This window comes from Passer domesticus, chromosome 1 (assembly GCF_036417665.1).
Source record: "Passer domesticus isolate bPasDom1 chromosome 1, bPasDom1.hap1, whole genome shotgun sequence".
NCBI classification, from domain to species: domain Eukaryota; kingdom Metazoa; phylum Chordata; class Aves; order Passeriformes; family Passeridae; genus Passer; species Passer domesticus.
The window spans coordinates 34729447-34744081 of NC_087474.1; the positions used below are offsets into that span (position 1 = coordinate 34729447).

At 41.9% G+C, this 14635-nt stretch overlaps 1 protein-coding gene across 4 annotated transcripts in view; it reads right to left on the reverse strand.

Moving 5' to 3' along the window:
- Positions 1–4516: 4516 nt before the first annotated feature.
- Positions 4517–14635, reverse strand: part of RFTN1 (raftlin, lipid raft linker 1) — a 95517-nt gene continuing 85398 nt past the window's right edge. For all 4 annotated transcript variants that reach the window (XM_064413675.1, XM_064413695.1, XM_064413685.1 and 1 more), the window contains 3 exons: positions 12166–12269; positions 10729–10810; positions 4517–6947 (listed from right to left, as the gene is read on the reverse strand). In XM_064413675.1, coding sequence (XP_064269745.1) covers positions 6510–6947; positions 10729–10810; positions 12166–12269 — 624 coding nt within the window. In that variant the 3' untranslated portion in view covers positions 4517–6509. The remainder of the gene's footprint in view (positions 6948–10728; positions 10811–12165; positions 12270–14635) is intronic.

Genomic DNA, 14635 nt, shown 5'->3' on the forward strand with positions numbered 1-14635 from the left:
AGTCAGCTTTTAAAAGACTTTTTTTTGATGCCTGATTCAGCACTTACAGAAAATTAGTTGTGCAGCAACGCCAGATATGTTTGTAAGGATAATTCAGACCACAACCTCTGAATCTGCTCCAAATGAGTCAACACACTTCCCTCCCCAGTTCTATATAATGTATTTACTATTTTTATAGAAGAGCTGCTGTGTTGTGACTTCCTTCTCTTGCCATTTCTTCTCAGAAGAAAAAAAACCACCTTTTATGTGGTTTATGTAAATAAGTTAGTTGTGTTGAGAAAGATATTTTCTCATAATCCTGTTTAGCCCTGAGCTGAAAGTGTTGACTGCAGCAATCATAGGAATTCCTCCCCCGAACCTGTATCCTGTGCTGAACCTGTGCTGAGGTTGTTCAGCCAGGATTGTGCTTGCATGGGCCGTGTGGATGTGTGCACTGGCCACAGCTGCAACAGCTGAGATGGGAAATCTCCACAGTCCTGCTGCATGAAGTACAGAGCTTTAGGGGATTCCAGGACATATTGCTTGGAGAAAGGTCTTGGGAAAGGTTAGTATTGCAAGGCATGAGTGTACCTCTAGGTGTAATGGCTGATACCTGAGCCCTTCCTGAATGAACCTTCTTTGACCAACTTTTAGAAAAACTCATCATGGAAATCAGGAGACCAACAAAATCTGTATTTGGTTTGTTAATTATCTGCATAGACAGTTCAAGTCCTTAAGTGGCCAAGATTCCTCCTGTACACTTGAAGACCTCAATCAGGAATATTATCAAAAGTACTAAATTCATATTGAGTTAGTAAAAATGTTAAATGGATAAGGCCTTCCCTTTGTTAGTGGCTCCTTTCCTTGAGTTACATGTTTCAGACACAATCAACTAGGTAATGCAGCACATTCCTTGCCATGAGTGTCTCCCTGTTCTGCCTTAAACAGGGGGTGCAGAGACACTGAACCAGCCAGTTCCCAGCCTGCTGCCATCACCTTGGTGTGAAGCACTTTGTTTTTCAAGCGTAATGTCCCTGTGGTTGGCTAAGAAGGCCTCGAGCCCAGCTGTAGCTCTCTCCCAAGGAAGTAATTTCAACTTCAGCATACTCCAGTTCTACCCTCTTTTTATCAGTCTGGTATGTTGTACAGCCTGGGGGCTACCTACTGCCACATCCATCTGCACCTCATCCTCAAACTGCAGAGGCAGCCCTGCTGGGAAAGGCCAGGCCCTTGCTCTGAGTGAAGCACAAAGCTGCTCCTGGGACTGTGTCAGAAGCTGATAAACAAATGAAATAATGCCAGTGCTTCCTGGGTACTGAAGGGAACAGGCCATACCTGCTGCCACTCTAAGGACAGGCTCTGTTTTCCAGCAGGAGGGGTGAATCTGATTGGTGGACCTTTAAAAGTTGCCTTTTGGGGACAGTACTGTGATGAGGCTTTGCCCCCAAGTTTGTGCCTTCTGCTGCCTACACTTAGGTCTGTGCTTCTGTTCCATGCAGTGCCACTGCCAGCTGCCATTGCTGGCCCCCTCTGTAGCCACTGCAGGCCCAGAGGGGATGTCTCATCCAATCCCTCCTCCTCAAATGAGAGGAAGGAAGATTCCTTCTGAGTACTTCTATTTCAATGAATGCTTCCTTGTTTGTTCACTCTAGAATGTAAATAGGACAGTGTGCTTGTCACAAAAAATAACACCAAGGGGGTTTTGTGTTCACAGAGATCACAGCTGACATGCCAGAGCTTGATGCTTGAAAGAAGCAGGGTTTTCCTAGGAATGTGCAATACATTGCTATCAGGAAGTACTGGTGCCCTAAAACAACCAGGCACTAGGCTCATCTGTGTTTTAACAGTGTCACGATAAAAAGATTCTGAGAAGCTGTTAAATGTTGTTTTTCTTATGACTTCTAAATCATTTCATTAATTATAAACTGGTATACCCTTTTCTTCCCTTAATGCAGAGGCTTTCTGCAGCCCAAATTACATCTCTTTCATAAACCTTCCTCAGACCTGCACCAAAATGTCCATTTAACAAAAGGCACTTTGAAACCTTTGCTTCTGTCATCATCGTCTTCTTTTCCCTCTAACCTCCTTCTGTCATCCCCTGTTACACTCAGCCTGAGTGCTGTGGGGCAAGGACACATCTCTCTAATTGTGTGGGCTCACCCACTTGAAGAGCAGGATGAAATACACATACACTGCCCTGAAACATGGACAAGAATAATTATTTCATACCCCCTGCCCCCCTAAATAGTGGTAGCCTCTGGTACTGTGAGCAGTAAGTCCTTTCTTACCTTGTAATAAATGCCATTTCTAAGCCAAGAATTTGGGAAAGTTGTTGACATCCCCTTCCTCCACAGCCTTTTCCTGTTGACACTTAAGAATCTTTTGGAAGTCTCCTTCTAAAGAGTTTCCTGGTATTTTAGTGAGACATCAGTTTCACCTTAACGTCTGTTATTGGATCTGACTCTGCCATAATTGAAGATAAAAATAACATCCCAGAAAGATTCATCCATATAAACACATGGTCTACAAATAATTCAATAAATTGATATTGGCCTGCACTGTTGGAAACAGAGAGCAGCCCCTGCTGTTCAGCTGCTACTGAGTTGGAGAAATATTCTCATCACTTCGGTGAATCTTGTCACTGTAGAAAATTTTTATTCCTCTTACACTAGTGCCATCAGCTAAGGAGCAACTGAAGGAGAAAAAGTAGACTGAAAACTTTTTTTTCTTTTTTTTTTTGCAATAAAGGATGAGGTGTGAGAGATTTTTCCATCTATACATTTATATTTAAACTTAAGAAGATGGTTTGTGAGTTACCTGGTGTTGCAGCCTTATTAGACTTTCTCTTCTTCCTGTGACATGTATTACACCAGTTTGCCATGTGCTCATCTGGTACAATGAGTATCAAATATTCCTATAGTACTTGCATCAATTAGCTGGAAAAAGAGTGGGTATTCCGTTATCATTAGATCATTTTAGTTAGTAGGGTGCTTTTCTAAGTGAGTAACAGAAAGCACTTAAAATTGAAAAGCCTTTTTTCCCCCCTCAGTGGGGGGAAAGGTGGTAAGGTACTGATTAGAGTCAGCTGCCACATCCAGCACCACAGGCACCTTCCTGAGGATGCAGGCTTTAGCAAGGATCACTTTTTAAAGCCAAGGGCACACCTTCACTGACAGCCTCAGAGACATATGAATTGTGTCTACAACTACAATTCACAGGTGTGTTGTTCGCTGGCATTTCTCATACTTTTGAGAAACATCAGCAAGAAATTAATATGTGCTCTTCTTATACTCTTCAGTTCTGGGAGGATGAAATTCCTGCATGAAAGGCTGATCATGCTTCATTTCTGCCCTATAATTGGCTCCCTGAGGCAAATGTAGAGTCACAGCAATTACAAAGAAAAAGTAGGGTATCCAAATGCAGAGCCCTTCCTCTGCTCACCTCAGAAATCAAGGCTGAGAGAGGAGTCAAATTAGGGAGAAATGGGTATATTGTATATACTTAGCTTCATTTCCACACGTATATTAAAGCTACTTTGGGCTATTTCGTTTATACTGTTTTCAAATGCACAGATCCAATAATCAAAGACATAATGCAAGCTGAAGTCCCACCGTTTGTGCACTTCACCCCTCTTAACATACCTATTTTAATTATGATGCTTCCTTGAAGAGTTTGGACACCCTGCCCATCATGGTTGTACCCCTTTGCTCCTGCTCCCTGCTGTTTGTTGCAATTTAAAAATCCTTCTCCATCTTTCATTTCATTCAGCCACTCCTCTTTGACAGTCCTCATTTGCCTCATCCAGTTTTCTTAATACCTCCAGGGATGGTGACTCCACCTCCACCATTTGCCTCACCACCACCGCCCTGGGCAGCCCGTTCCAATGCCTGAGCTGGATTTTCTCCTTTGAACTTCTCCTGCTAACAGCTGGTGGCTTGTTCAGATGACCACTTGCTGACTGCTGTCTTTCACTTCCCTGGCCACTCTGGTGGTCCTGCTTTTTCAGGCCCAAAACGGCAAAGGCAGCTGAGATAAAATGCAGATAACAGCTGTGGAGCCTTGCTGCTGTACCACAGACCTGCCTTGCCCAGCCTCATCACATCTGGATCATCTGTCTCAGAGATGATTTAGGCTCTCTCACTCTCCTTGGGACAGGGGCACGGTGTAAGCACGCACACAACTTCAGACAGCTGAACCAGCTCAGAATAATTCAAAATCACAACTTGGAACTGATTATAAGATTATAAACCCCCAAACCAGCTGCCCTTGTGAAACTGAAAAAGCATGCAAGTTCTCTTCGACTCCTCCCAACCATAACCCAGCTTTTACGGGAACAAAGTTTTAAATCACTTAAACAAGTGCAATTTCCCCACAGGCCCTTCCATGCTCTGTGGGGAAAGGAAAACCAAGCAGCCAGTTCTGTAGCACCAGTAACTACTGCTAATTCAGTAGTAAGGAGCTTCCCCTCATCACCACTTAGAGAACTGAGTTCCTCCTTTTGGGGATGATTAATTGGCATTTGTGCAAACACCACAAATAAGGAATCTCCTCATGACCTTTATTTCTCTTCAGTTTTGTAAGCAGTTGGGGTTCAGTTAAACAAGGTCAAATTGCAATCCAATAAACGTTTTCTATTAAAAAGTATTTGGAGAAGTCTTTCTACTTCAACACTTTCTACTAGCAAAACGTTCATTAAATATTGTGACCTTTTTAAACAAGACTAATACAAGGCTGGTCCTTGAGATAGAAACCATCAGTAAAAGGATCTTATGCTAAAAAAATCTGCAAACAGGAACTTAAAATTGTACAGAGCAGAGACCTTGTATTTAAGCAGAACAACTGCAGCAACCTATTTTTGAGGCTATTGGAACGCCAGTGTAATCTTAAAATACCAAATGAAACAATTCAAAAATAGCATCAGAAACTGAAGTTACTTACAGTCCTCCGGTTAAACCACTGAATTCAAAATAAAACACTTTTTAATCAATGAAAAACTATACCACTGTGCTTTGTGTGTGTGAAATCAAATGGTTTAAACTTGAGTGCCTTCATCCCAATTAAATGAATATTTAAGTGATGTAATTTTTCCCTTCTCTGCAATGTTCTGCCAACTGAGTAATTTTTAGGCATGAAAGATGCTTTTGAACCACTCTAGGTGCACATCTGATACAGAACACAGTCCTTTTTACAGCATTTTGATTTGCAGACAAAGGAAAATTATCAAGCACAAATCAGTCAAGGGAAAAAACAGCAAATCACTTACAGAGCTCTACCTCTTGCTTTAAAACAAAAAAGGCAGGGGAATTTACAATGTGTTTCTCCTCTTGTTACCAGATTACTTGACCACTTCTAAATACGGATGAAGGTGGTTAAGAAGAGAGAAACCACTCCTTCCCACATTTGTAAAAATACTGAAGTACGTGGAGAACACTGGCACAGAAACTATATTACATGTACATTCACTTGTAAATATTTTTATGTAGCTTCAAACATAAAAATGTTGGTAATTTTACAGAATTCCCTTAGGTATCAGTCCCAGAATATGGTTACTTGTACCCAGAAAACAGTCTGTTAAGGTATTTTTATTTTGGAAGGTCATTTAGTGACATTTGTTGGCCACAGACCACTGTGTACAATTTCAGTTCTTTACCACAAGGCATTTCATAACAGTGAGGAACTGGTGCTAAAGCACCTGGAAAAGGTCAGGAGGTAACATCTAATTCCACTTTTAGTGAGGATAACCACTGACAGAAGTACTTTTTACCTGCCTTTTCGTTTCCTGATTTTCTGTCTTCTGAAGCCCCCACAGCTACTGATGATCTGTTGATTGGCAAAGACCAAATAGGAAATTGCATTTTGTACTGGAATCATCCACCTCACAGATTCACCATGGGGTTTGCTTACCCACTGTGCCTGAACAGGTACACCATCTGCTTACTGCTTAAAGATCTGCAAGGGTTAATAAAATTCAGAAGAGAGTATCATCAGTGACTACGCTCCTGGAGAAAGATATGGATAACAGCCATCTTATCTAAGCTTTCCAACTTCAGTTTCAACCTCTTGAAGTCCAAATATCATTTGGATAAGACACTACAAGCCTAGTGACAAAATAACATCTGGCACAATAACTTCTCCAGAAAAGCTACATGGACAAGAAAGTACTACACAGTAAAATCTGACCGAACAGAACACTTGCCCTGACCCAGGCTCAAAGCTAGCTTGCTAAGGTTGGTCATAGAAAAAGATATTATTTCTATCCCTCCCTACTTTTTAATTTAAAGTGTAGCTCCAGGAGAGCATTTCCCACTACGTACAGTGAAAGGAATTTTGCAGTTTCTGTGGGTTGAAAAATCTGGGCCCTGCAGATACTTAAAACATTAAGATACCAGAGTGCTAAGGAGCAAAGTAAGTCAAAGAAATGCAAAAGAAATGGTGAGTTGAGCAATGGAGTTAGTGGTGGGGATTATCAAAATCTGTTCCTTTGTCTTGGCAAAGTATTGGCCACTCACAGGGTTCCTGAAAAGCAGGGCTTACTCGCAGGAGCAGTCCATGTCCACTGCTGCCCCGTCAGTGCCACTGCAGCCATCCGGCCCCGGCGCGCAGCCCCCGCCCTCCGCGGCCTCCCCCGCAGGGCAGCCGGGCACGCTCTGGCTCAGGCAGGCCTGCCCAGCATTGTCACCAGTGTCACAGCTGGCAGGACACATCTCCGCTGACGCCCCGTCGTGCTGGGCACCGCTGCCGTTGGTCCCGGCTACCTCCTCTCCCAAGTCTATGACATCAGCTGGCTGCTGCTCTGCATCAGGCTTGGCTGCCCTTGAGATTTGTGCTTCTAAGTTTCTCGTGTTCTCTGTGACTTCAAATTCCTGCTTCTCCTGTGCCCGTTGCTTCTCCCTAGTACTTAATTTAGCCTTTGTGGAATTCTTCATTTTTCTGTTGTGCATGTCTTCTTTGGAGAACCTCCAGTGAAACTGCAAAGAAGGGATCCAAATGTTAAAGACCATTAGAAGCAGGCCCACATGGACTTTTACTTTCCTGAGTAGACATATTTTGATGAGTTAGTTCTGATTAAAAAACTTAAGTTTGAATTTGACCAGAAAAACCCAAGATTAAAAGAAGTAGCCTGACCAAATCAGATGGCCTAAGATGATTTCTGCCCACACACATAGCTCAGTTACAGAGAGGAAGGAGAGCTCGATGCTTTCTACTTCTGCTGTTGCTGTTGTGCCTGGTGGGTTCCTCTCTACACTGTGTGGAAGGGAAGGATATGCAAAGCTGCACAAGTGCAGACAGAAGAAGCAATCCCATGGCATTATTCCAGTGTTTTTCACCAGGTTAACAGCAGAACTAACACCACACCCACGACTATACCCAAACAGTAAAACATTCTCAACCTTCTGTATCAATGTCTTTTGATGAGAAAGCATGAGGCTGCTACTTGCAGCACTTCCACAGGACTTGCCACAGCCACCATTTCAGAACTGCTTTAACTACTATTAAAAAACAAAAAGGGAATTAGCAGTACCTTAAAATACTAACTTGACAGGTGTAACATATATAAAGGCTGACAAATGTGTCACTATTATATCTGCCTCATTTGTCAAAAAATGAATCAAGCTTTCCCCAAGGAAAGCCAGACCACAGAGTTGTAGAATCATGGAATGGTTTGGACTGGAAGGACCTTAAAGGTCATCTAGTTCCAACTACCCTGCCATGGGCAGAGGCTCCTCCTAAAAGACCATGTTGCTCCAAGTTCCATCCAACCTGGCCTTCAACGCTGTCAGGGGGTGGGGCACCCACAACTTCTCTGGGCAACCTGTGCCAGTTTCTCACCACACTCACAGTAAATTTCTTTCTACCATCTAATGTAAACCTGCCCTCTTTCAGTTTGAAGCCATTACCCCTTGTCCTGTCACTACACTTCCTGGCAAAGAGTCCCTTTGTGACTTCCCTGCAGGCCCCCTTCAGATACTGGAAGGCTGCTGTGAGGTCTCCATGCAAACTTCTCTTCTCCAAGCTCAACTGCCCCAACTTTCTCAGCTTGTCTTCAGAGGAGAAGTGCTCTAGATCCCCTTACAAACTTTGAGGCCTCTTCTGGACTTGCTCCATGGTTCCAGGTCACTGCTAAGCCATCCTACACAAGTTTGCTAAGTACCTCTGAATGTGCACAGCCATTTTTTCAGCAGTGTCAGTTGCTGATGGAAGCTCAGGAATGGGTTAGGAGGCAATATTTGGATGGCATAAATAATCTCATCAGGACATTCAGCAAACCCAGCCATGTTCAAAAAAGCCATTTTCTCCAGTGAAACTGGGACTGTGCTGAAGTTGGCCAAAACATTTTGTATTCATATATTTTTGATCTAGCTATTTATTCCTTAATCAAAAAGCCATTCAAAACTTATTATTAGATTACAAAGCTGGAACAATATTCTTTCCTCCTGGTAGCCAGAACTTAAAGTAAAAGGAGAAGGGGAAAAAAAAAGAAAGAAACTGGCTTTCACAAAACTCTTCTTGGTTTTACTTAAAGGAAGTTATCTTTCACTTCAACAGCACCACAGTTTAGAGAAAGAGGAACGATAACATCTCAGTTCTAGAGCTCAGCTGTTTAAAATTCAGACACCTGAGGTTTTTTCCTCTTTGATTTGCAGAAGTGGCTGGACACCCACTACTCCACTTAACTCAAAGCTCTCATTGACAGAAGGTAAGATCAGGGCCCTAAATGTGATAAAGATCCAGCTGTAGGAGGCTTTGTGAGTGTGCGTACGTGTACTCAAGTCAGGTACTTACATAATTATTTGACAAAAATGCATTCACCCAGTTTCTGCTGAAATATGCATTAGTTTTGTATGAAGTGAATGAACACAATTACTTAATCCCTGACTGAATATTACACTAATAGGAGTACTTTTCACTGAAGAGAGAAGTTGTACCACTCCTTGCATATTTCCTTTTCTGTTCCTCTGAGTACCTTGAACAGCAGTTCATTGATGTGCAAAGATAGGACAGAACATTTTCCATCAATGCAATATCCTTTTAATGTTATCATCTTATTTCCCTCCTCTAAGGGTTATCTATAAACACTTCAGACGTGCCATAGCTTAAGTTAAAAAAATCCCTGAGAGCCTGGGATGTTGTATGTGCAGAATATTCAGCAACTTTTAATCAAATGTTTGGGTTGGCATCTTTGATGTGACACAACAACCACTTATGGATGTTGAACCAGTCCTACATCCCTTTACAGAACTATAATCAAGGTATGTCATCCTTCCCTGACCTTTGGTATGAAAATGTGCTGTAGTGATTCTTGCCCTCAAATATGCCTGTATATTTAACACTGCCAACAAGTGAGTCCTTTGTTTTGTCAACCAGACATTGTTAAATAAGTTTTTATAACCCGGAATGAAAAAAACTTAAACAAAGTTTTAAGTCATCTGGATGGTATGTATGTGTTATTATAATACAAGAAATCAGCATCATACTTCTTTCTCTGCTTGAGGATGAACAACCACATATGGGTTCCCATCCCTTCCACTAAAACCACACACAGTGGTAGGAAAAGAATGACCAAATACAGGCACTCTAACACTCATCCCAAGATCCCTTTAATCACCTGAAAACCAAGAGAGAAAACAAGGAAAATGGGCTTTGTAACAAGTTCATACAATATTCTGGGCTCCAGCATTGCTAATGAGAGAGGGTAAATCCTAAACCAGTCACACTCCCAGCAGTTCTCTCCTGCTTCAGTCAGTTCAAACACTACCCTGGTCTGCACTGTATCAAAAAGACAACTTTCACAGAACCAGGCTCCAAAACAGTGAGGCCTTCATAGATGAAAACTATCTGCAATTATCTAAACTGTTGGGTAAAATGCTCCTGGTGCTCAGCTCTGCTCAGCATTTCCCATCTCCTGCTGCAGCTCAGCTCTGCATGGCCTCAAGCACCCACTCCTGCAGCTGACACTGGGCTGGCAGCACTCACCCAAGCCCACAGAGCCAGAACAAAAACAAGGCTGCATTAGTCAGTAACCGTACTGACACATGGTTCCAGAGATCTTTTCCATACTTCATCTGGCTTTTCTGACCCCATACTGAAAGGGCAAGGCAAATCTGAGCACTGTAGGAAGGCCATCACTTTCTGTTTCCAGTCCCTGTGTTTCTCTCACATGACAGGTTTGGGCAAGGGTTCCCACAGCTATGTGTTTAAAAATGGAAGCAGGAATACATACATGCATCCACATCCATACATCACTAGCTGTCAGCTATGCCTTTGGATAATTTAGCTGGATTCTAGAGGTTTTTCTTGGTTAAAAGGCAGCAGAATCCATTAATATTCACACAACAGAAACACCTGCCAAGATCAGGCCTACATTGTGCCAGGTTCTACCAAAACAGACAGAAGAGAACGAGAGAGCAGTTTAAACAGGAAATGGGTGAGAGAAAATAGTGTTGGTTCCACCTTACAGGCACTGAACATGAGAGAATTTTAGGTCTAAATGGAGGTTTATGGCTGGTTTACATGAAGAAAAATCTGCTTTTCTTACGCTGCTGTGAGTTCATCAGAGAATGAAATCTAGGAGCTTTGACATCATCTGAGCATTTTTTGTTTCTTTCATTTGAACAGTTCCATTCCTTCTGTCTTGCTACTGTATCACAGAAACATTGAATAGCCCATTTTGTTTCTATGGGAAATCAATTTCAATATAAAAATATCACCAGCAAAATCCAAAGACACCAGAAACTCAAGGTTATTTACCTTAGATTCTTTCTTCTTTGCTTTCTGGGGCAAAGAAGGTCTCTGAAGAAATACAATTTGCTTTGTAGATAAATTCCCCTCCCTGAAAAGAAACAAATGCACACTCCTGAGAATGAATTAAATTCACATCCAGCATCATTCAAAGCGAAAATCCATCTCAGTCACTTATTTCTGCAGGTCAAAGAAGAACAAAATGAAGAATGATCCTCACACTGCCTGTCCCTGGTGTCTCTGAGCAGCCTGGTATTTTGGGGGGCAGGGAGAGGGGAATGTTCAGACTGATAGAGCCTCTCAGCCTATGACACAGTTTTGCTGAGTGTTTTAGCATTGGTATGCAAACACAGAATAAACTGCTTGCAACAAAAAGGAAGAAACCCAAGAGCCCCAGTGCTCCAGTCTCTCAGCAACACTGGAGTGTTCCTTCCCTCCCTCCCTCCAGGGGCACTGATCTGGAATGGGGCTGGGTGCTCCCTGTAGCTCTGCAGCGTGGCAGGAGGAACAAACAGATGGGTGCCCTTCGCCACTGACCTCTGTTACTTAAGGTATTAGTGGGAAAGCTGGAAGAAAATTTTATATGTATCTTATAAGATCTTGTCAGGGATTACAAATCATAACTGTGATTTTCTATTCATTCTTACATTTAAACATTTATGTCAAACTTAAATACAGTTTCTCCCTCAACAGAGATGGCCTTTTACTTTTTAGGTTTTTATGTGTAGGAGTAGTCTTCATCCAAATCTCATAAAGAGCTGGGTATATTTGTTCTGATAAAAAAAATCACAACTGATTATATTGGTGTATGTGTACAAAAAAATATATTCCTGACCAGTGAAAATTCAGAAAGCACCATCTTAATGATTAACAAGTGGTATGATTGTTTTTCACCAGTTATGAAGATTATTTTTAAGTGATTTACATTTCTATTTAAAAACTCAGAATACAAATAATAGCGAAGTAGACCACAGAATTATTATATCTGCACACAAGGCTACTCAAGCAGTGACACACTAATCTCACAGGGTTCTGCTCAGCTAGACTGTATCAGCAGCATTAGACAGACATCTATTAAGAATAAAATTACTTTTCTTCAGCTAGACAACATCTCAGTCCAAACATTATCACACATTTTATCTTTGCTCTAAAGGATGTTACTGGAAGATCCAGAGCAGGAATTTTACAGTTACAGAGTTTACAGGAGCTGCAGAAACAACCCCCAGAAAATTCATGCAGAAACCACATTGCCACCTTGCAGTCTTTCTGCCCACCAGACATGTGCTTCCTGCCACACGTGGCTTGTGATGCTCGGAAAACCCCGAGAACAGCTGCAGCAGGCTTTGCAAGGAAATCCACACTGACTGCACAGGGAATTGCTTGTGCAGACTGTGCTGCTTGTACAGCAACTTCCCCGGCCAAAAGGCAGCACCCACCCCTCCCTACCTGTTTGTCTTCACAATGGGAGTGGGAAGCACACACGTCAGCTGCCAGCCGTACATGGCAAGGGAATTCAGCAGCGGAACGTAATCTGTCTGCACTTCAACTCCCTGGGGAAGCAAAAGCAACAGTTGGCATCATCACTTGGAGTGCGACATTCAGCTTGACTCCAAAAAAAAACTCCAAGAAAAAATACACGTGTGGGTTTTCTCAGAGGGAGAAAGGAGTTTTGCACCAAAGTGGGTCATGTTTTATGTTCAGCTAGGCAGGAAGGAAAACGTTCAAAAACATGAGACAAATGCCCGACCGCCCATACATCCCAAACTGTTAAAGGAGTTTGTTTCAAATGGTAAACATCTGTGATCTTGTTCTTACACTGCCTGACTCATCCATCTAGCTTTAGATCGTGCCAGATCTGAACAGGATAAATTCATTGTATGTTATCAATTATCTCCTCCCGAGAAAAATTATGTTCAAGCAGTTAAAAAAAAGCATTGCTTTGCTTGGATTCTGCACTTGTCTAAGCTTCAGTAAATCCTGAATATCTGCACTGAAATCAGTCATGTTATTCCACCATGAGGGATCAAAAGAAAAATAGCCAACAACAGCAACAAAAAATATGAGTCTGTTCCTTTTATCGCCCACAAATAAGCATTGCTGCCTTCTTATTTTGAATGAGGAAATCTGTGGGCGAGACGAAAAGCTTTGCCTTTCAGTGCAGGAGTCTGGCTCCTGCTGCACATTTACACAGCAGAGCCTTGCTCATTCCCTTTCAACTAAATGGCAGACCTTGCAATCCACACAGAAAGAACCACTGGTGGTTTCAACAAAGATTATTCCAGTGAGGTGTCTAATTGCCAAGACTGCCAGTGATTTAATGAATAGATGCTACAGCATATTTACTAGGTTTTAATTTTAATAAACACAAAGCAGACAAATGGTAACTACTAGTCTCTACAAATATAACTAAATTTGATTGGAATAACAATTACATTTGCCAAAAAGCTCAGGCACTTTCACTGGTTTCACGTTCGTGTAAGGAGTTTTAACTGCCAATTCACAACACTGGGGAAGGCACAATAGTTTGCAGCTCCAAAAAATCCATTTATTCCACAGTAATGAAATAGTCATTTGATCAGAACTAATCCAAATCCTGCTGTACTTATTTCAAGGTATTTTAGTGAATTCCAATCTCAGCTGTTCCTTTCTTCTAACAAATGTAATTTAGGTCACTTATATCTTTATTAACTGAATGACTGCCTGACTATACTTCTGATCATGACTACAAGTGCAAATAGCTGAAGAAGCTGTATCAGTCCTGCTTAAAAGGAAAATGTTTTAAATCTCTACCCCAGAAAGTGCTTGCAAGAGAACACTACTAATGTAAATTCTGTACAAAGGCTTGTAGGAGCTTAAAGAGGTAGTGCTACTTTCAAACATCACCCTGTACAAACTGGAATTTGTGACTCTGGGAGAGGAATGAGACACGCTGTGAGAGGGGGGCAATACCATACGGCCCTTAACTCGTGTCCACTGGAGCCAGGACTCATCCTGCAGCTGTGATCATGGTAGATTCAGAGTCTCCTTTGACTCCCATTTCCCTCTGGAAGACGGATATTTGTGCACTCTTTCCAGTTTTTAGAATAGAGTGTCCAAGGGTAATAAAAAAATCATTACATAGCTAGATGCCTTTAAGCTGTAATGCCTCAAAAAGATGTATTAATAACACACTGAGATTTATGAGATTGGTCAACAATGCCTTCAAAAAATAAAGATGAAAATATTCAACATAATTATTAAGAATAAGGTCAGAGCATCCACCATCACAAGCTCTTCACGAGGTGCTAGATAAAAGGCACCTGTCTAAAACATTCCCTCCATCAAACAGTGTTTGTAGAGGAAAAACCAGAAGGAGCTCACTCATTTAGAGGAGGGAAGCAGATCAGGAAAGACTGGCACAGCAGAGTTTGTCTGTGCCCTGAGGAACATCTTGTGTTGTAAAGAGGATTTCTGTTTTGAATTCATTGCCTGAGGTGGGTGATTAGCAGGAAGAACCTTCTTCTTGCATCAGGATGTGCAACAAATGTCAGAAATCAGAGGGAGATTACAGCAGTGGGGAAGGACATCAATACCACGCAGAGCTCATTTGGCTGCTGCAGAAGCCAAATTGTTTCAGGGACATGCCATCACTCCTGCCACAGCCCCCTGTCCCTGCAGGCTCTGAGCAGCGAGACAGGGCTGGCTGTGGACCTGTCTGACTTGTCAGGATTAAGCATCATCTGCAGCAGATGATGGTGTATTTCCCAACCCAGTGGTGCAGAAAGGAAACAAGCAGGTAAGCACATTCAAAAGGGTAAAGCTACCAGAAAATAAATTTAAGTCAATTAGGCCTAAAAAAACTTTTTTTTTTTAATATGGCAATTTAAAAAATCAAAACCAGCCAACACATTTAAAGAGTTCTACAGAGTTGTTATAA